Source organism: Ursus americanus, chromosome 21 (assembly GCF_024610735.1).
Source record: "Ursus americanus isolate L20-20 chromosome 21, mUrsAme1.1.p, whole genome shotgun sequence".
In the NCBI taxonomy this organism is placed as follows: domain Eukaryota; kingdom Metazoa; phylum Chordata; class Mammalia; order Carnivora; family Ursidae; genus Ursus; species Ursus americanus.
Genome location: NC_142147.1, coordinates 50,014,315 through 50,036,922, shown reverse-complemented (window position 1 = coordinate 50,036,922; position 22,608 = coordinate 50,014,315). Strand labels below are relative to the sequence as shown.

The 22,608-nt window shown below is 61.7% G+C and overlaps 1 protein-coding gene across 1 annotated transcript; it reads left to right on the top strand.

The window, feature by feature from the left end:
• Positions 1 to 348: 348 nt before the first annotated feature.
• Positions 349 to 19,149, top strand: LMTK3 (lemur tail kinase 3). Its single transcript, XM_045772290.2, is given in 18 exon segments — positions 349 to 461; positions 1,356 to 1,489; positions 1,743 to 1,893; positions 2,406 to 2,482; positions 2,949 to 3,067; positions 6,536 to 6,623; positions 6,955 to 7,103; positions 7,514 to 7,598; positions 7,677 to 7,798; positions 7,951 to 8,100; positions 8,620 to 8,734; positions 8,736 to 9,365; positions 9,367 to 9,726; positions 9,728 to 11,144; positions 13,600 to 14,015; positions 15,252 to 15,387; positions 15,719 to 15,856; positions 18,638 to 19,149. Coding segments are annotated over 18 exon segments (4,380 nt in total). The 5' UTR covers positions 349 to 385; the 3' UTR covers positions 18,655 to 19,149.
• The last annotated feature ends 3,459 nt before the right edge of the window (positions 19,150 to 22,608 follow it).

Genomic DNA, 22,608 nt, shown 5'->3' with positions numbered 1-22,608 from the left:
GCTCCATCCTCCCTCCATCCTCCCTCCTCCCACCCTTCCTCTGACAGGCTCTCTGCTCCCCCAATCCTGGCTGCCCTCGGGGGCGGGGCCCTCATTCTCCCCCCCCCATTCTACCCTCTCCCCCCCACCCCAGCAACCCCGGCTCCCCAGCTCCTCTCCTCTGTCCGCCTCTCCATCCCTTCATCTGTCTGTCCCTTCAAAGAGGGGGAGGGGGGTACCTGAGCCAGTAAGCAGCCCCTCCCTCCCCCTGTCCTGCGTCTCCTGCCCCTCTCCTGGGCCGGGGGGAGGCCAGGGTCGCGCGGGTCCCCATGGCTGGGGGCTGAGGGCCCGCCCCCCCCTCCTCCCCAGCCGCCACCACCTCCACCTCCCTTCCATCCTCGACAAGATGCCTGCCCCCGGCGCCCTCATCCTCCTCGCGGCCGTCTCCGCCTCCGGCTGCCTGGCGTCCCCGGCCCACCCCGGTGAGTGTGTCCGGCCATCCGGCTGTCCGGCGGCCCCCACCCCCACCCCGGGCCTGCCCTGGGGTCGGTCCGCGGCGCTCCGGCTCCGTCACCTGCGTGCGCGTCTCCCCGCAGCCGAGCCGGGGCCTGGGGAGCCGCGGGGACGGTGCCTCTGTCAGCAGGGCCTGTGGGAGGAAGGCTGGGGGCTGGGTGGGGAGGGGGTCCGTTTGGGCAACATGTGTGTGTGCACAGCATGTGTGTGTGCAGGTGTGTGCAGGGAGCTGGGAAGGACGGGGCCTCTGGGAGAATTGGGGGCAGAGGGAGGAATACTATTTCTAAGGGGGACACAGCATAGGAGGCTGCCTTTAGCTTTGGGGGAGACCCAGGGCTTGCGGAGTTCCCTTCTCAGGGGCTTGCGCTGGGGACAGAGGACATGTGTGTGCTCTACGAGTCCCTAAAAGAGACAGGCCTCAACCCCCGTAACTAGGGGGTTCCAGCGTGGGGCAAGAATCTTCTCCCCGCCTGCAGTTGGGGGGCTCATCCTCTTGCCCAAATAGGGGGTAATGAGACTGTCCGTTGGAGCGTATTTTAAATTCTGAGAGCTCCAGGCTCCACTATTACACTTCCTTCCCTCAATCCTCACTGGAATTCATCCAAGCCTGCGGTGATGTGATGGGGGGGGGGGGGTCCCAGATTGGGGCGAGAGGAGGGACCCCACCCCCAACCCAACCACCTGAGAAGGCCTCAAACTACAACTCCCACAATGCCCTAGGCCATCCGGCTCCTCTGCCAAGGAGCCCCTGGTTGCAGAGCATTATGGGAGTTGTAGTCACTCTTGGCCAGGATGGGAGGGGCATGGAGTCTGGGGAGTTTAGGGCTTGCAGCCGGGACCCCAGCCCAGTCTTGTGCCCACAGATGGATTCGCCCTGGGCCGGGCCCCTCTGGCTCCTCCCTACGCCGTGGTCCTCATTTCCTGCTCCGGCCTGCTGGCCTTCATCTTTCTCCTCCTCACCTGTCTGTGTTGCAAACGGGGTGATGTCGGCTTCAAGGTGAGGTGCATGCGGGGAGTCAAGTGGGGAGGAAGACTCCAGCGAGGCCTTTAGCCCCCCAACCCAGGTAGTTGGTGGGGGAGAGGGGCAGTAAGTCTGAGAGCACCTTCTGGCCTGAAGTTCTGGCAAGAGGCGGAGTCTTGGGCTGAATATCGGGGGACAGCTATAAGAAAGACAGGGACACACACCGTTGAGAAGGGTGATGGCGTGCTCAGCCCTGTGTTCTCCCACCCCTCACCTCTCCCGGCCCCAGGAGTTTGAGAACCCTGAAGGGGAGGATTGCTCCGGGGAGTATACTCCCCCCGCGGAGGAGACTTCCTCCTCACAGTCGCTGCCTGATGTCTACATTCTCCCGCTGGCTGAGGTCTCCCTGCCGATGCCTGCCCCGCAGCCTTCACACTCAGGTACTCTCCACACCTTGACTAGGATCCCACGGTCCCACGGGACAGGGTGGAAAGCCCTGAGAGTCCTCCCTCAGGGGCCAGGGAGCTGAGGTCCCCCGCAGCCAAGGGGAAACACGGGGGAGGTGGGAGCCACAGAATCCTGGAAGCGGCCTATAGGGAGTCAGAGATCATCGTGGTGGAAGCCGTTGGTTAATCCAAAACCAGATTTGGTGATTCTTGTGGGGCAATCAGTGGTGAGGTCAGCTTCGAGCTCAGTCTCAGTGGCAGCCAATGGTAGGCTGAAGTCAAGTCACAGGCTCTTGAAACGCCAAAGGGAAGGATGGATTGGATGCTGGGAACTTACGGGCAGCCAATGAGGAGTCTGAGATCCATCAGGGAATGCTGGGATGGCCAATGAAAAGAGATTGGTATCTGCTTTGACCCCAGTCCGCACTGAGTTGGGGGTAGTGTGGTCAGTGGCATTTGGAAGGGGAGAGAGGCTAAGGGGCCTCCCCCTTTTTGCCCCCCCCCAGACATGACCACCCCCCTGGGCCTTAGCCGCCAGCACCTCAGCTACTTACAAGAGATTGGGAGTGGCTGGTTTGGGAAGGTGAGTGGGTCTGGGGGTGGGGAGGGAGGGGGGTCCATACAATCCAGGGCTGTGCTCCTGTTCTGTGTCCTTCCCCCCTCCCCCGCTCCCACCACTTCTCATCTGTCCCCTGCCCCTCAGCCCACCCAGCGCCCTCACCTCTGTCCACCTCTCACCTGCTCCCGCCTACCCCATCCCCCCACATCTGTCAGTCAGCGCCTCCCTCCTCACTCCATTGACCACTCTGCCTCGCCACCTGGCTCTCCACGCGTCCGTCTGTCCATCCTTCCATCCGTCCCTGCATCCATCGGACTCTGGGCCCGTGAGTCTCTCACTCTGCATCTGTTGGGGGGGACAAGGGTGATGGGATCTGAAGGGAGAGGCTGGAAAGAAGGGGGAAGCTGGAGCCATGCAGTGGGGTGGAGGTGGCCCTGGGGCTGGGGCTGGGGAGACTGCAGGCACTGACTCCCCGGTCCCCCTTGACCAGGTGATCCTGGGAGAGATTTTCTCCGACTACACCCCAGCCCAGGTGGTGGTGAAGGAGCTGCGAGCCAGCGCGGGGCCCCTGGAGCAGCGAAAGTTCATCTCGGAAGCACAGCCCTACAGGTACCGGGCACGTCTCAGCGGACGTGGGCCCTGGAGGCCCCAAGATAAGGGTTCCCAGCTCAGGGAGGTGACCTTAGGGAGCGGGAGGAGTCAAGCGTCAGGTCAAACGTGGTTTGAATCCTGGATCTACTTCTTCCTGGCTGTGCGACTTGATGGACAGAATTTGCCTCTCTGAACCTCAGAATCTTCATCTAGGAAGTGAGTCTGGGAAGCCCATGGAGAGGGCGGCTGAGAGGATGTGAGATTTTGCGTGAAGCCCTGGGTTCATAGTGGTTGTTCCCTTCCTCAGGCCCCTGCTTGCGGGTGAGGAAGGCATCACGGACCGGGGCCCTGAGCTGGCATGCAAAGCGGCCCTGAGGAGTTCGTCACCTCACTTCCCACCCCTACTGGGAAGGCAGGACCCTGTCCCTCCTCTGCTTGGTCTCCCCTCCACTCTAAGGGCTTCTGGTCAAGCACTAGACAAACATTTGCTACGTAAATGCCTATCGAGATAGTAATTGGCCTGTCATGGAAAGGATATTATACAGAGAACCTTTTTCAAAAATTGTAAAAATGGGGTCTACCCTGAGAGATACAGACACTGGACTTTATCACCGTCATGCTCCACAGCCTCCCATGGCTCCCTATTGCCTGCAGGACAAAGTCCCACGCCTCTGTACAGCCCACACACCCTGCGAGGCCTGCCTCTGTTCCCTTCCTGCCACTGGGCCTCTTGGCCCAGGCATTCCGGCCTCTTCATGGATCCTTTCCCATAACAGTCTCTTTCCTGCCTCAGGACCTTTGTCCTTGCTGTTCCCTCTGTCTAGAATATCATTCCTGGCTCACTCACCCCCAGCTCCAGATAGTGGGCTGCCTTCCCCTCCTCCGGTGTCTGGCCAGAAAGGCCTGCCCTTACACACACACACACACACACACACACACACACACACACGCACTCCCACGCAAGGAGGGCCCTGGGATGCTTCATCACACCAATTTGTGTGCTTTCTTCCTAACATGTACTTCATCGGCTTACTTGCTTATTTGCCTGCCTCTCCCGAGGCCCGTGCTGGCAACCGCTAGCCACATATGGCTATTTAAATTTATGTTAACTAAGACGAAATCAAATGAAAAATTCATTTCTTCAGCTACACGCAGCACATTTCAAGTGTTCAGTAGCCACATATGGCCAGTGGCTCCCATGTGAGACAGCTCAGCTCCAGAACATTTCCACCTTCACAGAAGGTTCTGTTGGAGAGCGCGGGACGACACTGGCAGCTCAGGGCGACGGGGGTGGGCTGCGGGGGGGGGGGGTCCGTCTGCCCTTTGTAGACGTTTGCTGAGCGAGCCAGCAACCTGGGATCAAGTCCGTACGCCGCCACTGTTACCAGCTGTGTGACCCTGGACCAATCGCTTTACCTCTCTGAGCCTCTATTTCCTCTGGATTTAGGGGGAAACATCATCTTGCCCAGCGGGGTGGCTGGGAGGGTTGGAGAGCAGAAGTGGCCGGCCTTGGCTCAGAATAGTAGGTGTGCAATACAGCCAAGCATGTTTCCACATCTGCCAACCTAAATCCCACCTTCAGAGCTCCAGCCGTTTGTCAATCCCCAGGACACACCGGGTGCTTTATGACTACTTGGTCTTGTGATTCTTGGGCCAGGCAGGGGTTCGAGGCACAGTTCTCCCAGGTGGAGAAGTGAGCCTGGGCACTGGCCCCACGGCACACCAGTAGCCCCTGCCCCCGGCCAGACGCCAGTGGGACAGTTACTGGCTGGGCTGCAAGCCTGGCGTGTTTTCACCTTCCTACAGACCCCCAGGCTGAGTATCTGGGTAAAATCCTTCATTATGCCCATTTTTATTGAGCCCCTGTCTAGGCACTGGGGACATGACCACCTGAACAGAAAGCCCCAAATTCTTGTCCTAGTGGGGCTCCCCCCCTAGTGGAGGAGATATGCCATAAACAAATGAAGAAGGAAATTGTAAGAAGCAAATGTCAGAGACTGACCCGTGCCAGGAGGCAACAAGGCAGCACGTGACAGAGAGGGGAGCTGTGGAATCCTGGGGGAGGTGGGGCTGGCTGGGAGGGATCGGCCACACAGGCGTGGTGGGAAGCCTGTTCCAGCAGAGGGGACAGCAGCTGCAAAGGTGGGACGGCAGGAGAGTGTGGGGTAATATGAAAATCAAGCAATATGTTGGCCTGGGAACATAAAAGCAGTAATAATAGCGAGGATCTTCCACTGTGTGGAGGCTCCTCTCTGGTCTCAGTCACTTCCTCTCCACAACCGTCTGAGAGAGTTACTATGACTGTGCCCATTTTACAGCTGGGGAAAATCGAGGCGGGAAGAGGTGAAGTGATTTCTCTGGGGTTACACACCTGCCGAAGGGGGACTTGGGCGGCACGCAGCTGGCTCAGTGGGTGGAGCATGAGACTCTTTTTTTTTTTTTTCCTTAAGATTTATTTATTAGAGAGAGAGAGCGAGAGAGAGCATATGAGCGAGGAGGGACAGAGGGAGAGGGAGAGAGAGAGAGAGAATCCCAAGCAGGCTCCATGCACAGCACAGAGCCTTGATGCGAGGCTCCAGCCCGTGACCCTGAGATCTCCACCTGAGCTGAAATCAAGAGTCGGTCGGCTTAACCCACCGAGCCACCCAGGCGCCCCAGAGCATGCGACGCTTGATCTCGGGGTCCTGAGTTCGAGCCCCACTTTGGAGGTAGAGATGATTTAAAAAAAAAAAGGTGGACTCAGGATTCAACCCTCTGGCCCACCCCCCAGCCTGACTCTTACCCACAGTGTGAGGATAAAGGAGGGGGCTTGAGGGCAGTGAGGTTTCTTGGGGAAATGATGTTGAAGCTGAGGCCTGAGGGATGGGGAGGACTCCGCTGAGTGGAGGGCTCGTTACAGAGTGAAGTGTAAGTGCAAAGGCCTGGCACCTATTCGGGCCCCTGTGAGTCTGGGGAGACACACAGGGCGGGGTGGGGAGAAGCGATGTTGAGAAAGGGCAGGAAAGACCCAGGAGTGAGACTTGCTTTGTCCCCGGGTGCGGGGGAGCCACGGAGGGCTGTGAGCAGGCGCGTGGCATGTCAGAGACAGACTGCAAGGGAGAGACCGGAGGCAGGGAGGCCGGGTGGAGGCTGAGAAGAGAGTCCAGGAGGTGAGGAAGAGGCTCCAGCCAGGCTGTGGGGAGGGAAGGGGCTGAGCTGGGGTGAGGTGAAGAGGAAGGAGGGCAAGGAGGCACCTTCCCCTTGCCAGGGGTCTGACCTGGGAACTGGCAGATAGTCCTGAGATGGGGACCTGGGGAAGGAGGGTGTGTATGGAAGGGGCATGAATGTGGGGGTGTGGCCGGGAGTCAGGAGGTGGAACAGACCTAGACCAAACAGGTGGAAGCGACATTCTGGTGTGGCGGGGAGGCTGGGGTGGGACAGAGGTCTGCGGCGGTGGGATGGAAGCTCGAGGTTCCTAACCCTGCCGCCTCCCCACCCCCACCCCAGGAGCCTGCAGCACCCCAACGTCCTCCAGTGCCTGGGCGTCTGTGTGGAGACACTTCCCTTCCTGCTGATTATGGAGTTCTGTCAACTGGTGAGGCTCTGCCGAGGGAGGGCAGGGTGGCGGGCTGGACAGGCGGGGGGCTGGGAAGCCTAGGGTCCTGGGAATCTTGGGCAATAGTACGTGCGACGTGCGCTGAAGTTCCTCGAGCGCTTTACTGTAGATGGGCGCTCGCTCAGATGCGCTCAGTGAACTAGCCTGCGAGGTGGGTTCTGTGGTTATGCCCTTCCAAGCGGCAGAGGAAACTGAGGCTCGGAGGGACTGCCCGCCGAGTGCAGAGGCCGCCCGCATCCTCGTCTCGGACAGGCTGGATGGTGGGTCCCTGGAAGAGGGTGGTACTGACCCACCCACCCCTCCCTCCCAGGGGGACCTTAAACGTTACCTCCGGGCCCAGAGGCCCCCTGAGGGCCTGTCCCCTGAGCTGCCCCCTCGAGACCTGCGGACGCTGCAGAGGATGGGCCTGGAGATCGCCCGCGGGCTGGCTCACCTCCACTCCCACAACTACGTGCACAGGTGGCTGCCGGGGGCCGCGGGGAAGAGTGTGTAGGGGGTACTACCTAGGGGAGGGAGGCGAGGCTATGGGGGTGGGAGGTAGGGCCACAGGGAGGGGGCTCAACCTGGGGAGAAAGCCCGAAAGTGGCAGAGTCCGGAGGGGAGGAGTCAGAAGACAGGGAGGAGTCAGGAGAGGGGGAGGAATCGGGAGGGGAGGGGTCACAGAGGAAAGGGGGAGGAGCCGTGGGCTGGGAGGGGTCAGAAGGAGAGGGGGCGGAGTCAGGAGTGGAGGCGGGCGAATCAGGGCAGGGGAAGAGGAGTAACGCAAAGAGAGAAGGGGCGGAGCCTGCACGGTGGGCGGAGTGTAGGCAAGGCGGGCCGTCTGTCCCAGACTGTCCCCTTCTCACCTCACGTCCTTGCCCCGCCCCCAGTGACCTGGCTCTGCGCAACTGCCTGCTGACCTCCGACCTCACCGTGCGCATCGGAGACTATGGGCTAGCCCACAGCAACTATAAGGTGGGGGCTGCCCTCCATCAGGGCGGGGGGCGGGGGAGGACCCCGACCCGCCTGACCGCGCTCGGGCCCGCCCCCCAGGAGGACTACTACCTGACCCCCGAGCGCCTCTGGATCCCGCTGCGCTGGGCGGCGCCCGAGCTCCTTGGGGAGCTGCATGGGACCTTCATGGTGGTGGACCAGAGCCGCGAGAGCAACATCTGGTGAGTACCCCCCGGGGCCGCGCGGAGCCGAGGGCGGCAAGGAAGCTGCAAGGGTCCCGGGTTCTATGGCCGTGGCAACGGAGGCTGGAGGGGAGGCCCCCAGGCGAAGCAGGGCAGGGCTCTGACCTCTCTCCGCCCTCTGCTCCCCGCAGGTCCCTGGGGGTGACCCTGTGGGAGCTCTTTGAGTTTGGGGCACAGCCCTACCGCCACCTCTCAGACGAGGAGGTCCTCGCCTTCGTGGTCCGCCAGCAGCACGTCAAGCTGGCCCGGCCAAGGCTCAAGCTGCCCTATGCGGACTACTGGTGAGGGCAGGGCCTGACCCCCCGCTCCGACCCCTGACCTTCCCATCCCACCCCAGGATGTCCCAGAGCCCCTCACCTCTCCGCACAGTACCCGTAATCTCACTCAGCACTCGCCACAACCCCTGGAGTGGAGCGCGGACGGCCCCACACCTTTTGCTGCTTGAAAGCGTCTGCTGCTTGGAAGGGGTGACGCTGAGGCGGGGAGTGGCAGACCTGGTACTTGAACCCTAGTTTCTCCGCTCCTATAAGACCCCCGCTGCTTGCTTGTTTCTGATTCCGGAGCTCACAGCCCAAACAGGAAGGCCACCTAACCATCATTTCCTCACATCTGCCTTGCTTTCTCCCCTCTTCTAGGTCTGCCCCCCCCCCCGCCTGCCACCCCATCTCTGTCACACACACACCCCGGGGCTCTGTCCCCTCTCTCTAGATCTCCATCCTCTTCTCTCTCTGAGTCTCTCCCCGCCCTGCCCCCTCCACACACACACTGGGACTCACCTGCCCCTCCTCCCTCTCCCCCAGGTACGATATCCTGCAGTCCTGCTGGCGGCCACCTGCCCAGCGCCCTTCGGCTTCTGATCTCCAACTGCAGCTCACCTACCTGCTCTCTGAGCGTCCCCCTCGGCCCCCGCCCCCGCCCCCCCCCACCCCGAGACGGTCCCTTCCCTTGGCCCTGGCCCCCACAGCACAGCGCGCCCCGCCCAGGGACCCTGTCCTCACCATTCCCCCTTCTGGATGGCTTCCCTGGGGCTGACCCCGACGATGTGCTCACGGTCACTGAGAGCAGCCGTGGCCTCAACCTTGAGTGCCTGTGGGAGAAGGCGCGGCGGGGGGCTGGCCGCGGTGGGGGGGCGCCCCCTTGGCAGCCGGCGTCCGCGCCCCCGGCCCCTCATGCCAACCCCTCCAACCCTTTCTATGAGGCGCTGTCCACGCCCAGCGTGCTGCCGGTCATCAGCGCCCGCAGCCCCTCAGTGAGCAGCGAGTACTACATCCGTCTCGAGGAGCATGGCTCCCCACCTGAGCCCCTCTTCCCCAATGACTGGGACCCCCTGGACCCAGGAGTGCCTGCCCCCCAGGCCTCCCAGGCGCCATCCGAGGTCCCCCAGCTGGTGTCCGAGACCTGGGCCTCCCCCCTCTTCCCTGCCGCTCGGCCCTTCCCAGCCCAGTCCTCGGCATCAGGCAGCTTCCTCCTGAGCGGCTGGGACCCCGAGGGCCGAGGTGCCGGGGAGACCCTGGCGGGAGACCCTGCCGAGGTGCTGGGGGAGCGGGGGTACCGCCCCGTGGGCAGAAGAGGAGGAGGAGGAGGAGGAGGGCAGCTCCCCGGGGGAGGACAGCAGCAGCCTTGGGGGTGGCCCCAGCCGCCGGGGCCCCCTGCCCTGTCCCCTGTGCAGCCGAGAGGGGGCCTGCTCCTGCCTGCCCCTGGAGCGGGGGGAAGCTGTTGCTGGCTGGGGGGGCCACCCTGCTCTTGGCTGCCCCCATCCCCCAGAGGACGACTCGTCCCTGCGGGCAGAGCGGGGCTCTCTAGCCGACTTGCCCCTGGCCCCCCCCGCCTCGGCCCCCCCCGAGTTTCTGGACCCCCTTATGGGGGCGGCGGCGCCCCAGTACCCCGGGCGGGGGCCACCTCCCGCTCCCCCCCCCCCCGCCGCCACCTCCCCGGGCCCCCGCGGACCCAGCCGTTTCCCCCGACCCTCCCTCGGCCGTGGCCAGTCCCGGTTCAGGCCTGTCATCTCCGGGCCCCAAGCCGGGGGACAGCGGCTACGAGACCGAGACCCCTTTTTCCCCCGAGGGAGCCTTCCCAGGCGGGGGGGCAGCCGAGGAGGAAGGGGTCCCTCGACCACGGGCTCCCCCCGAGCCCCCCGACCCGGGAGCGCCCCGGCCACCCCCAGACCCGGGTCCCCACCCACTGCCGGGGACTCGGGAGAAGCCAACCTTCGTAGTTCAAGTGAGCACCGAGCAGCTGCTGATGTCCCTGCGGGAGGACGTGACAAGGAACCTCCTGGGGGAGAAGGGGGCAAACCCCCGAGAGACGGGACCCAGGAAGGTGGGGAGAGGCCCCGGGAGCAGAGAGAAAGCCCAGGGCCCGAGCAGGGACCCCACAGTCCTGGGCAGCGGGAAGAAAGCCCCAAGCCCGAACGAGGACCCGAGCCTCCCCATGAACGGGGTGACAGTGTTGGAGAACGGGGGACAGAGAGCCCTGGGCATCGAGGAGAAGGTGGCGGAGAATGGGGGCCCAGGGACCCCAGAGAGAGAAGAGAAAGTGCTGGAGAAAGTGCTGGAGAATGGGGAGGTGACACCCCCAAGGAGGGAGGAGAAAGTGTTGGAGAATGGGGAGCTGAGGTCCCCCGAGAGAGAAGAGAAAGTGCTGGCGAATGGGGGACTGACACCCTCAAAGATCGAGGAGAAGGTGTCAGAGAATGGGGGCCTGAGACTCCCCAGGAACACGGAGAGGCTGCCAGAGACTGGGCCTTGGAAAGCCCCAGGGCCCTGGGAGAAGGCGCCCGAGAGTGGGGTGCCAGCCCCAGAGACCTCGCTGGAGAGAGCCCCCGAGCCCGGCGCAGTGGCCTTGTCCCGGAACGGCGGGGAGACAGCCCCTGGCCCCACTGGCCCAGCCCCCAGGAGCGGGGTGCTGGAACCCGGGACCGAGAGGAGAGCCCCCGAGACTGGGGGGGCACCGAGAGCCCCCGGGGTTGGGAGGCTGGACCTCGGGAGTGGGGGCCGAGCCCCAGTGGGCATGGGGATGGCCCCCGGCGGCGGCCTCGGAAGCGGCGTGGACGCAAAGGCCGGATGGGTAGACAGCACGAGGCCACAGCCGCCCCCACCGCCGCCGTCGGAAGCACAGCCGAGGAGGCCGGAGCCAGCGCCGCAGAGAGCCAGACCGGAGGCGGCCTCCTCCGAGGGAGAGCCCGGGGCCCCAGACAGCAGGGCCGGCGGAGACACAGCACCCAGCACAGACGGGGACCCCCCCAAGCCCGAGAGGAAGGGCCCCGAGATGCCACGACTGTTCCTGGACTTGGGGCCTCCTCAGGGGAACAGCGAGCAGATCAAAGGTGAGCAGATTGCTGGGAGCGGGGCCGCGAGGGTGGGGGCCGAGGCCTGGCTCCTTCCAGGATGTACAGGTGAGCTGAGGATCTCAGGCTCCCAGGGAGCAGACAGGTCAGGCTGGCCGTAATGAGGGCAGACCCCGGGGCCGCACCGCCTGGGCTCAGATCCTGGCTCTGCCCCCTCTCTAGCTCTGTGGCCCCTGACAAATGACCTTACTTCTCTGTGCCTCAGTTTCCCGCCAAAAATGGATGATGAGGATAGCACCTATAGGGCCAAGAGGCTTCAGAATGTTAGGACCTCTGAAGATTCTAGCCCAGCCTGGTACGCTGAGCGCCTGCTTTCATTGCAATTCCCTTAGGCCCAGGGTCTCCAACTCAGATGCCCCCGGGGGGCCAGACAGTATTGGGAAATGAAGGAAGCCCTCTGGGAGAGGAGTGGGGTGGGGGGAGCTGGGGAAGGAAATGCGGCCACTTTTCAGCTCCCGTCGGGAATGCCCACCTGGCGTTGCCAGGTGTGCTGCTTTTCCCTTTTAAGCCAGAGTTCTGCGTGTTTTAATATTTGGAGCCGATTCACACGAACCTTCTGTGTGTGCCGGGCCCCGAGGTGCCCAAAGCCGGGACCCAGGGAGCTCCAGACTCTGCCCTGCACCCCCCCCCCATGGTATTGGTGATTGATTTAAAAGAAGGATGAATGGCCCCTGTTTAGAGCTGGGCATAGGGACTGTGGCTCCACCCGAATCACCCAGAGGCCTGATTTCCTTAAATAGTGCTATGAAAGTTCTAAATGGGCCCTGGTTTATATTAGCAATCTCACAGCCACCCTGGGGGAAAGGTATCATCTGTTTACTAGAGGAGCCTGCGGCTCAGGAGGGAAAGGTCAGGAAGAGGGCTGGGCACAGAACAGTATCACTTCCTTGCGATTGTTGTGGGGAATTCACAACCAGCTGTGTCAGGAAAGGCCCCAGACAGCATGAATATGTCAGGGGTGGAGCCTCTAAGATGCCTCAGAGGATTGGCGGTGAGGGGGTAGCAGGGAGGGTGTTGCTGGGTGGGAAGATGCTGGGAATAGCCTGCTTTAAAAAAAAAAGTGCACGAACTCCTACTCATCCTTCAAGACCCCACTCAAATTTCCCCTTCCCTGGGAAGCCTTCCTGATTTCCAAAGGCTCTCACCCTGTCCTCCCTGAGAGCTCCCCCACAGCCCCCAACCCCATCGCCCTGAGATGGATGGCTAAGGAAGGCCTCAAGGAGGTGACTTTTGAGCAGATGTGAAGGAAGTAAGCTGGGTGGACATCTGGGGGAAGGATGTTTCGGGTGGAGGGCACTGAGATGGGCACTAACTTGGCATGCTCCGGGAAAAGCAGGCCAGTGAAGCTGGAATGGAGTGAACGAAGGGAGGAGAGTGACCCAGTCTACATCCAATCTTTCTCCCTGCTCTGCACTGACTCTCCTGTTCTCCCCACGATTGCCCCCCACAGGGCCCGTCACACCATTTACTTATGTACTAATGGAGGGATGAGTGGCCTCTGTTCATTTCCTAGAGGGGAGACAGAGGCTCAGAGAAGTGGCTCTGCTTGCCCCAGGGCACACAGCAAGCCCACAGGGTAGGCTTGGGATTTGAAGCCAGGTTTCCTCCTCCAGGGACCTGGAGTCCTAACGTTCCAGCAGGCTGAGATCAGGGAGTCTTAGGGCAGGGGAAAGAACCTGGAGATGGTTAGACACCCCAATTGTGTCTGGCAATTGAGGGCCAGGGAGGGAAAGTATCTTGGACAACATCAGATAGCAGGGAACGTTCATTCAATAATCCCACCGATATTGCCTGAGCACTTCTGTGAGATGGGGATGCAGCCAAAATGAGCCCAAGTCAAGTCTGTTCTGTGGCAAGGCAAACATGAATCACATGACCACAGAAATACAGTTACATGCTGAGCTCATCTGCTTGGAGGGAGCGGTGCTTGGTGCTATGGGGTGTAGAGCGGGTGGCCTTGCCTGACCTTATGGGAGAACTCTGAAGGCTTGAAAGCCCAGATCAGAGGTAAGGGATGAATAGGACTTGAATTAGAAAAGGAACTTCCAGGCAGAAGGAACAGCCTATGCAAAGGCTCAGAGGTGGGAGGAATAGGGAGGTGGCCCAAGTGGCTGGCTGGAGGTCAAGTTGGAGTGAGGTGAGGAACAGAGCCCTGGGAGGTCAGCAGGGCCAGGGCACTTGGATGGCGGAGAGAATTTGGGGCTTTGTGATGTGGACACTGGGGAGTCGTGGAGAGGGTTAACCTCTGGAGTAGGGGGAAGATCTCTCCTACTCTGCGTGGAGAAAGGCCCCAGAGCAGCCCTTTGGTTCACAAGAGGGGAAACTGAGGAGGCCCACATTGTGGCCTGAGATTACCTGAGGACACACAGCGGGGCAGGAGGGTTTGCCTCAGTTTCCCCGGGAGCAGGGGCTCACCGGGTCTCTCCCCTCGCAGCCAAGCTCTCGCGGCTCTCTCTGGCGCTGCCGCCGCTCACGCTCACGCCATTCCCGGGGCCGGGCCCGCGGCGACCCCCGTGGGAGGGCGCGGACGCCGGGGCGGCTGGCGGGGAGGCCGGCGGGGCGGGGGCGCCGGGGCCGGCGGAGGAGGACGGGGAGGACGAGGACGAGGACGAGGAGGAGGACGAGGAGGCGGCGGCGGCGGGCGCGGCGGCGGGGCCGCGGGGCCCCGGGAGGGCGCGGGCAGCCCCGGTGCCCGTCGTGGTGAGCAGCGCCGACGCGGACGCGGCCCGCCCATTGCGGGGGCTGCTCAAGTCTCCGCGCGGGGCCGACGAGCCCGAGGACAGCGAGCTGGAGAGGAAGCGCAAGATGGTCTCCTTCCACGGGGACGTGACCGTCTACCTCTTCGACCAGGTGCGCGGCCCGGGGTGGGGCGGGGCCCGGGGAGGGAGGGGCCAGCCGGTGGGGGCGGGGCTGGGGAGAGCGTGGTCGGGGGAACAGGGCAGGGCCTGGAGGCCTTGTGTGGGGGCGGTGTCTGGGAATGGGGCGGGGCCTGGAGTGAGGGGTAGGGTGAGGCCTGTGGGAGGGCTCTGGAGGGCCAGGGTTGTGGGGCTGGAGGGTGGGAATGGATCTGGAAGGACGGCGGGGAAGATACCTGGTAGTCAGGGAGGAGCTCGGAGAGGCTAGGGGGAGAGTGCTGAGAAGATTGGGGCGTGGCCTAGATGGCGGGGGCGGGGCCGGGGCCAAGTGAAGTTTGGGGCGGGGTCTGTCGACCAGCGCTGTGGTGGTAGAGGCTAAGGGGCCGGCTCAGGATGAAGCGGATTTTACCCACTAGGGGCGGGCCCTGGCGAGGCTGCAGGTACGGTTTAAGAGATGCGGCTTGTAGTGTTAAGATACTAAGTGCAGGAGCGGGTTCAGAGAGAGACAGAGCTAATGGACTGCGGCGGGGTTTAGACAGATGAGTCGAGGATTGTGTGAAGAGTAACTAGGGCTGAGAGGATAGTGTTGAAAAGGAAAAGGAAGGGCGGGATGATGCTTGTGGACTGGGGCCTAGATGGGTGTGGATGGGTCTAGATGAAGCTGGAACGGGGCACACCGGGCTGAGGTCCTGAGATGAGAGTCGTAAACAGGGGGGCCTGGGCCACTGAAGCAAAGGCGGGGTTTGGAGGGCTGGGGCGGGTCCACTTCAGAGGGCGGGGTTTAGGGGCTGGAGGAGGGTCGGGATGCGCAGGATGGGGTAGGGGTTTGGAGGACCAGACAGGAGTAGGTAGTTCTGCGCCCCGAACTTGGACGCCTGCGGCCGAGATATCGGAAGGAATTAGGGGTTATGGAGACAAGGCGGGATTTATGGAGATGGTATTGGGTTAAGGGGCTCCCAAAGAAGCGTCGCGTTAAGCAGCAAGGAGAGAATTCCTGCTGTGGGGGTCTTAGCTGTGGGCGGGACTCCGCGGTCGGGGGAGGAGCCTCGGGCGGGGTGGGGTTAAGGCTGACCTGAGGTTTCGAAGGCAGATCAGGGGCTCCAGCCACCTTTCAGAGACTGCGATTGTAAATTGGGATACCTGAAACCCCAGAAGTGTTAGCGGGCTTTGTTGCTCGTTGGGAATACAGTGGGTGGGATGTGACGGTTCGCCCCCTAATCCACCTCCACAGGAGACGCCAACCAACGAGCTGAGCGTCCAGGGCCCCCCCGAGGGGGACACGGACCCGTCAACGCCCCCAGCGCCCCCGACGCCTCCCCACCCCGCCACCCCCGGAGATGGGTTTCCCAGCAACGACAGCGGCTTTGGTGAGGGGCTGGACGGGGCCTGGAGCGGGACAGAGCTGAGGCGGGGTCTGGAGGGGGACAGAGCTGACGCGGGACCTGGAAGCTGGACGGAGCTGGAGCTGGGGTCTGGAGGCGGGACAGAGCTAGGGCGGGACCTGGAAGTGGGGCGGAGCTGGGGCGGGGTCTGGAGGCGGGGCAGAGTTGAGGCGGGGCCCACGGTGTAGACAGCTGGAGACAGGCGCCTGCGAAGGGGCGGGGTTGGACCGCTGGAGCTGAAGGTAAGCGGCTCCAGAAGTGTCTGGAGGGTCTGACCGCGACCTCTCCTTCCTCACTGCCCCCTCCCCTCCACTAGGAGGCAGTTTCGAATGGGCGGAGGATTTCCCCCTCCTCCCCCCGCCAGGCCCCCCCCTGTGCTTCTCCCGCTTCTCCGTCTCGCCTGCGCTGGAGACCCCGGGGCCCCCCGCCCGGGCCCCCGACGCCCGACCCGCAGGTACAGTGCTTCAGACCCTCGGGCCTGCCCCCACTTCTGCCTGTTTCTCTGTCCCCATCTGTGTCCCCACTTTCTTGTCCCCATCCTTGAATTTCCCTGCCTCTCCTCAGTCTCTCCCCCTTCCCTTCTCAGTCGACCCTGGCTGCTTGGCATTGAAACCCCACCCAACTCTGGAACCAGCTCAGACCAGACAGTGTCCGACAGATAGACCAGGGCAGTCACGCCCCTTTCCTGGGCCTCAGTTTCCCCTTCTGTAAGGATTCTCTCAGAGTCTTGCCCATTTTTGCCCCGTCTCTGGCCTGGCACTTGTCAGGTCCTTATCCCACATCCGTTTGGGGGCACAGGCTGATCAGAGGCCGACAAGGGTTGAGAAAACCAGTGAGCTCAGAGCTGTTTAGTTGAACCAGAGCAGAGAGAACATGGTCAGGGAGTCCACAGCAAAAACAACAACGGCATGACTAGTAATAGTAACAGTCACTTACAGAGGGCCCTACATTGTGCTTGCCCATCTGAACCCCGAGAATCCTGCTGCGACTCGGGCTCTCCGCTGCCTCCTGCTGCCGCTCCAGAGAATACCCCTGGATGCGGAGCTTGAGCGGGGCTGGGCGGGCACAGGTGTTCCCAGAGGATAGAGCTGAGAAGGTGGAAGGTTCCATGCGCCCCTTTCAGGGAGGGTTGCATTCCTGCCCCCCCCAAATCGTGTCCGAGTCCAGTTGTTGGCCCTGCCCCTCCTCGGCTCTGTGACCTAGAGCAAGACACTTTCCCTCTCTGTGCCCCAGTGTCCTCATCTGTAGAATGGGGATGATCACAGGATCTAACTTATAAATGATTCTTGAGGGGATTGAATAGTTTCACCCTGCGCACGCGCACACGCGCACACACACGCAGCCTGGTCAGGCGCAGTGGACTCTAACTGGTAGCTCTTACGGCGCTTGATGAAATAGGTATTCAGTGAGCACTGGCTAAGTGCAGGTGCTGTGCTGGGCACGGGCGATTCTGTGCTAAGCAAGATCCATGAGCCCCAGCCCACCCTGTCCCCCCAACAGACACTGACCCACAGTCTCGCAGTAAGTAGGTGCAAACCCAGGGCTGCTGGAGAAGCAGATGCCGAGGGGAAAGGGCTTCGTCTGTTTGGCAGTGCCACTTCATCAGGTACTTGAAGGGCTGGTCGTGAACTAGGTGAAGGGGACGGGGACGGGGACGGCGTGCTAGCAGACGGGAACAGCTTGCACAAGCCCTGAGGCAGGAGAGAACTTGGCCTGTTCAGGGAACAGAAGGGAGGCGGGTGCGTCTGGGGGTTACTTGAGGAGTGGGGGGGATGGAGGGGGGAGGGGGTGGACCATGTAGGGCTTGAGGGTGAAGAGAGGGACTTTGTCCTGGGGGCACTAGGGAGCCGTGGGCCAGCTGTGACCAGGGGAAGGGCAGCAGCCACTGCTGGTGTAGGAAGACCCAACTGGGGCCACATGGAGTCCAACTGGAGGCTGGGAGGCTGGACGGGAGGCTGGCGCCAGCATCCAGGATGGAGAGGAGAGTACAGACGGGGTTCGGGGCAGGAAGGACAGGGCCGAGGGCAGACTCTTCACTTGGCTCTGTCCTCAGATTCCACTTCAAATGTCATTTCCTCCCAGAGGTCTTCTCTGAGCCCGCGTGAGGACAGGGAGGGGTGGGTTCCAGGGCATGGGGATGCTGCCAAGTGGTGAGTCAGGGCCGAGGCCAGCAGGGCCAGCTTGCCAAGATGACTTCACCTGCAATCACTAGGAGAGGAGAGGGAGGGCCCCATCGTGCAAAACCCCAAATCCCTTCACTCCACGGCAGACTCCTGCTACAGCCGGGCAGGGAAGCTGGTGAGCCTTTCTGTCTCCCACGACCCTGGCGTGGGGTGCAGGCCGGGCCCCCCTTTTGCACAGACTCCTATGCTTGGCGTGGCTCTGCACACTTAGCCCGTGTCCACTGGGTGCTGTGTGATGCCACATATCCCAGCATCTCTCCACTTCTTAGAAAAGGACACAAGGGGCATGTTCCCCTTTTAAAAAGAGGGAAACTGAGGCTCAAGGACAGAAGCGAGGGCCACGACTTGACCCAGGTCACTCAGGTAGGAACTGTGGGATGCAGAGTGAGGGCGCCCACTGTGTGGCCCACGGTGAGATCCTCCAGCCCACAGACCTTGGTTTTCTGGATCTGTGGAATGGGTGGGGGCTTCTCTTCCATTGGGATAGGAGGGGTCATGGGGCAGTTTGGTGGGAGGGCGCTTTGTGCCAGGCCCTGTGCTGGACGCTGGGGATGCAGCAGTGACCAAACACAGTCCTGTCCTCCCTGAGCTTACGTTCTAGAGAGGCAAGCGGACAGGAAGCTGGCAGACGGTGACTGGGATTGTCCCAGGGAAGAAGCATGAAGAAGAGCCATAGTGCAATGAGACAGAATGACTGGGACTGGGAGTGGGAGCGTGAGGGGGTGACTCCTTGACTGAGAAGGGCCGGGGAAGGCCTCTGACGAGGGGGGCTGCCTTACACGGGAAGGACTAAGGAAAGGGCTTTCCAGGTGGTTGGAATCGCCATGCAAAGGCCCTGGGGTAGGACTGTGCTAGGAACCAAGGAGGAATAGCAAGCAGGCCAGTGTGGCCAGAGGGGAAGGAGTGAGGGGGATGGGGGCAGGTGAGCACAGAAATGGGACAGAGCAGATCATGTGGGCCCCTGTGGGCCCCGGTGAGGGCTTTGCTTTCACTCCGAGAGAGACAGAAGCCATGAGCCTGTCTGCCCAGTAATTCACTTCCTCTGTCCTCAGGCCCCGTGGAGAACTGACTCCCAGACGACCCCACCCCCCTGCACCCCCAGAAGAGGGGTTGAGAGTAGAATCCTCTGTGGACGACGGAGCCACTGCCACCACCACAGACACCGCCTCTGGGGAGGCTCCTGAGGCTGGGCCCTCCCCCTCCCCCACCATGTGCCAAACGGGAGGCCCTGGCCCCCCACCCCCTAGCCCCCCGGAAGGCTCCCCTGAGCCCCCCGACCCCCTCGGTGCCAAATGAGGCAGGAAGCCCCTCATCCCTCCCTGGAGAGCCGCCTTTCTTGGAACTGAACTGAACTCTTTCGGGCCTGGAGCCCCTCGGCACAGCGGAGGCCCCTCCTCACCCACTCCTGGCCCCAGAGAGGGGCTGCAGGCTTCGGGGACCTGGACCCCCCATCTCGCGTCTCCCCTCCCCGCCCCAGCCCGGCCCCTGGAGGGGCCTCTGGTTCAAACCTTCGCGTGGCATTTTCACATTATTTAAATAAGACAAAAACAACTTTTTGGAGGAATGCGGGGCTTGTGTATGTTTTGGGGCAAAGAGGGGAGGGTCCGGAAGAAGTCGCCGTCCCCCGCCCACTTCACAGATGGGAACATCGAGGCTCAGGAAGGCGGAAGCGCCGCGCAGTGGTGAGGCCACAGCGTTGCTTCTCTGGCTGCCCGCTCCGTCGGCGCTGGCAGCACTGACTTGGGCTGAGGCCGCAGGGCATGGCCAGGGGAGTCGGAAGAGCCGTGTTTCCCCAAGGCGGCTGCGGGGGTGGCCAGAGGCCGTTGGAGGGCCAGGGCTGGGGACCGGGTGCTCAGGAATGACCTCCCAGCACCCTCGTGGCTTCTGGCCACATCCCACACTCCTCAGAACAGCGCTGTCCTGAGCCTCCACGGCCGGCCGCCACCTCCCTGCCCACCTGGCTGAACCTCAGTTTCCCTGTGTCTGCATGTGAGTGCCCACCTCCCAGGAGATTCTCATCCCTCCACCCCTCCACCTGGCCTGAATTCTGGGACCCTCTTCCTAATTCTATTTCTTTGAGTTTCTCCATCTGTACGTTTCTCCTCTGTGCCTGACACCTGCCTGGGTGTGTCTTTCTGCCTTTGTTTGTCCTGATTTCTTTTTCTCCATTTCTCCGGGGCTCCTGACTGATTCGGCCTCCCTTTTTCCTCTGTGTCATGTGTCTGATCTCCTGGCTTCAACCTGTCCCCCCATCCCCTTGGTACCACATTCCTTTGCATATTTGCAGGACTCACTTTGGATGAGAGCGGAGGGAAGGGGCTGGGAGTGGGGCCCCAACTGGGATGCTGTGGACTCCTGGCTTAAGAATTAAGGGGATGAAGGCATTAGGGTCACTTGTTAAGTCCGGGGGATGGAGAAAGGGAGAGTGAGGATTAGATTGTGCCTCTTCTCAGAGGCACTGTGGGTAGGCAGGGTGGTGCCTGAGCTGATCTTAGGACACACCTGCCCAGGCTGGGTGCTGATGGAACCAAGACTGGCAGGGTAGTGAGAGCCAGGACTTCAGGGTGTAACTGAGGAGGGGCTGGGGGCAGGACTCCTGGGTCTGAGGGAGGAGGGGCTGGGGGCAGGACTCCCGGTCTGAGGGAGGAGGGTTGTATTATTAGTTCACTAGGGCTGCTGTGAACAAAGTACGACAAATCGGTGGCTTGAACCACAGACAGCCCCTCAGTGCTGGAGCCTAGTATCCAAGATCAAGGTGTCCACGGGACGGGTTCCTTCTAGGCTGCGTGGGAGAATCCGCTAGATGACTCGCCTAGCTTCCGGTGGTCGGCTGGCCATCTTTGCTGCTCCTTGGTGTGTAGAAGCATCGCCCCAATCTCCACCTTCGCCTTCACAAGCTTTCTCCCCGTGTGTGTGTGTCTGTGGGTCCAAAATTTCTCTTTGTATAAGGACACCAGTCATATTGGATTAGCGCCCACATTAATGACCTCATCTTACCTGATTGTAGCTGCAATGATCCGATTTCTAAATAAGACCACATTCTGAGGAACCGGGGCTTAGGACTTCAACGTCCTGATTTCAGGCCCGTACAATTCAACGTGTAACAAGGAGGCTGGGGATTTGGGGTCCTGGGAAAGGTGGGTGCTGGCAGCTAAAATCCTCAGTCTTTGGGGAGGAGATAGACTTGGCTCCTCTTCCCCGGGCCCACTTCTCTCCACCGCCTCAGCCCCAGGGTAAAACTGCACAGCGTCCTAAGTCACCTCCCCGCTGCTGCCCCCACTCATTTCCAAATTATTCTCTTGCATCAGCCAGAGGCCCCTCCTACAGCTTCAATCCAAATACGTCATTCGCTTTCTCCACACCCTTGGATGGCTTCCATTAACTAAAAATACATCCAAAGTCCCTACCATAGCAGATTAGGCTCCAAACGATTAGGCCTATGCGACCCCTCCGACTCCTACCTCTTACCAACTTCCCTCCTCAATCCCACTGTACAGGGACACAAGCCTGCTGTCCGATACTCAACACACCATGCCTTTTCCTGCCTCTGCTTATGCTGTTCCCTGTGCCTGCAATGCCCTTCCAGGGCATCTCTTCCAAGCCAACTACTCCCCCCACTAGTGGGCACTCAGTACCTATGGGTTCACTCCCTGGAGGAGAGCAGAATAGGGTGAGGTAGTGGTGGGACCCTCTATTGACCCAGAGACCTTATTTCTCCTTGGGCGGATGACTCCCATTTCCCCGGAACCTTTGGAATTGGGAAGCCCATCTCCTCATTTGGGAACTCCATTTCCCATCATTCCCTGGGGGATGAAGTGGCCAGGGCCTCTTTTTTCAACCTGCACACAAGGGTAGGAGACCAGGCTAAGGTTAACCCCACATTGGAGGCCTTGGGAAACTACAACTCCCAGGAGGCCTAGAGACCAGTTCTCCTGTTGGCGGGGTAGCCAGTGCTGCACAGCTCACTGGGAATTGTAGTCCAAGGGTCTTGGCGGGGGGGGGGGGGGGGGGGGGGAAGGTCTCCACCTTGGAGGAGGACAGTGTTGCCATAGCGCTGTGGGAGATGGGGCAGTGGGCTTGGAGCAGGCCAATGCCTGTGGCCAAGGGCAGAGCCAGGCCCAAGGCCCAAGATTCCCACACCACCAGGAGCACTCAATGAGGGGTTCGACCCTTTGCAGACACAGCATGTAGGAGGAAGAAATGCAATGGGGCACCTCTGCGGGGGCAGGCTTCCAGTTCAAACTGATCCGGTCTGGTCCTGGGGCCGGGCCAAAGTTGTGGTTTCTCGCACTCAAGTCTCCACTGCAAATTTGGGCATAGGAGAGTGACACGGGGTCTCCCGCCCTGCCAATCCACCCCCAAGACCTCTGTGCTTTGTGCTTTGGGGACGCCAAGCATATGCCAGGCTGGAGGGCCAAGGGGAACAGGCCTGCACCTGGGGCTCAGGGGTACCCCACCCCTCTCCACCACTCCCACCCAACCCACGTCTGACACCAGCAACCTCTTGCTGAGCCCTGGGGACAGCCCATCAGCAAGGCCTTCCTCCTTCTCTTTTCCCGCTCGTCTGCCCCACGTGCTCCCGGAGTAGGTCCCCCCACAACTCGACCAGCTCTCTAGTTTTCCCTCTCAAAGCACTGGCCCTCCCCACAGCCCCATCAGATACTACCTGCCGCCCCTCCCAGACCACAGGCCGGGTGACAGCGACAGAGAGGACCAGCACCTGCCCCGCTCCTGCTTGTTGAGTCTGGAATAAACGCTAGGCCAGAACCCCTGCCCGCCTGCACCCTCGACACCATGCAATTCTCCACGCCAAGTGCTGCCACATCAAACTTCTCCCTTATTCCAGCCCCACAGGCTCGGGGTGAAACCAGAAAGGACGGACACGGGAGGCCCCCACTCGGCCTGTGCCAGCATCCATCCCTCATGCACCGGCGTTCCTGGCCCTGCTCATGCATGGGCTGCCCGGCTGGCTACGCCAAGCACCTTAGCCCTGCCAACCCCGAGAAAGGAGGGGTCCCAGGCC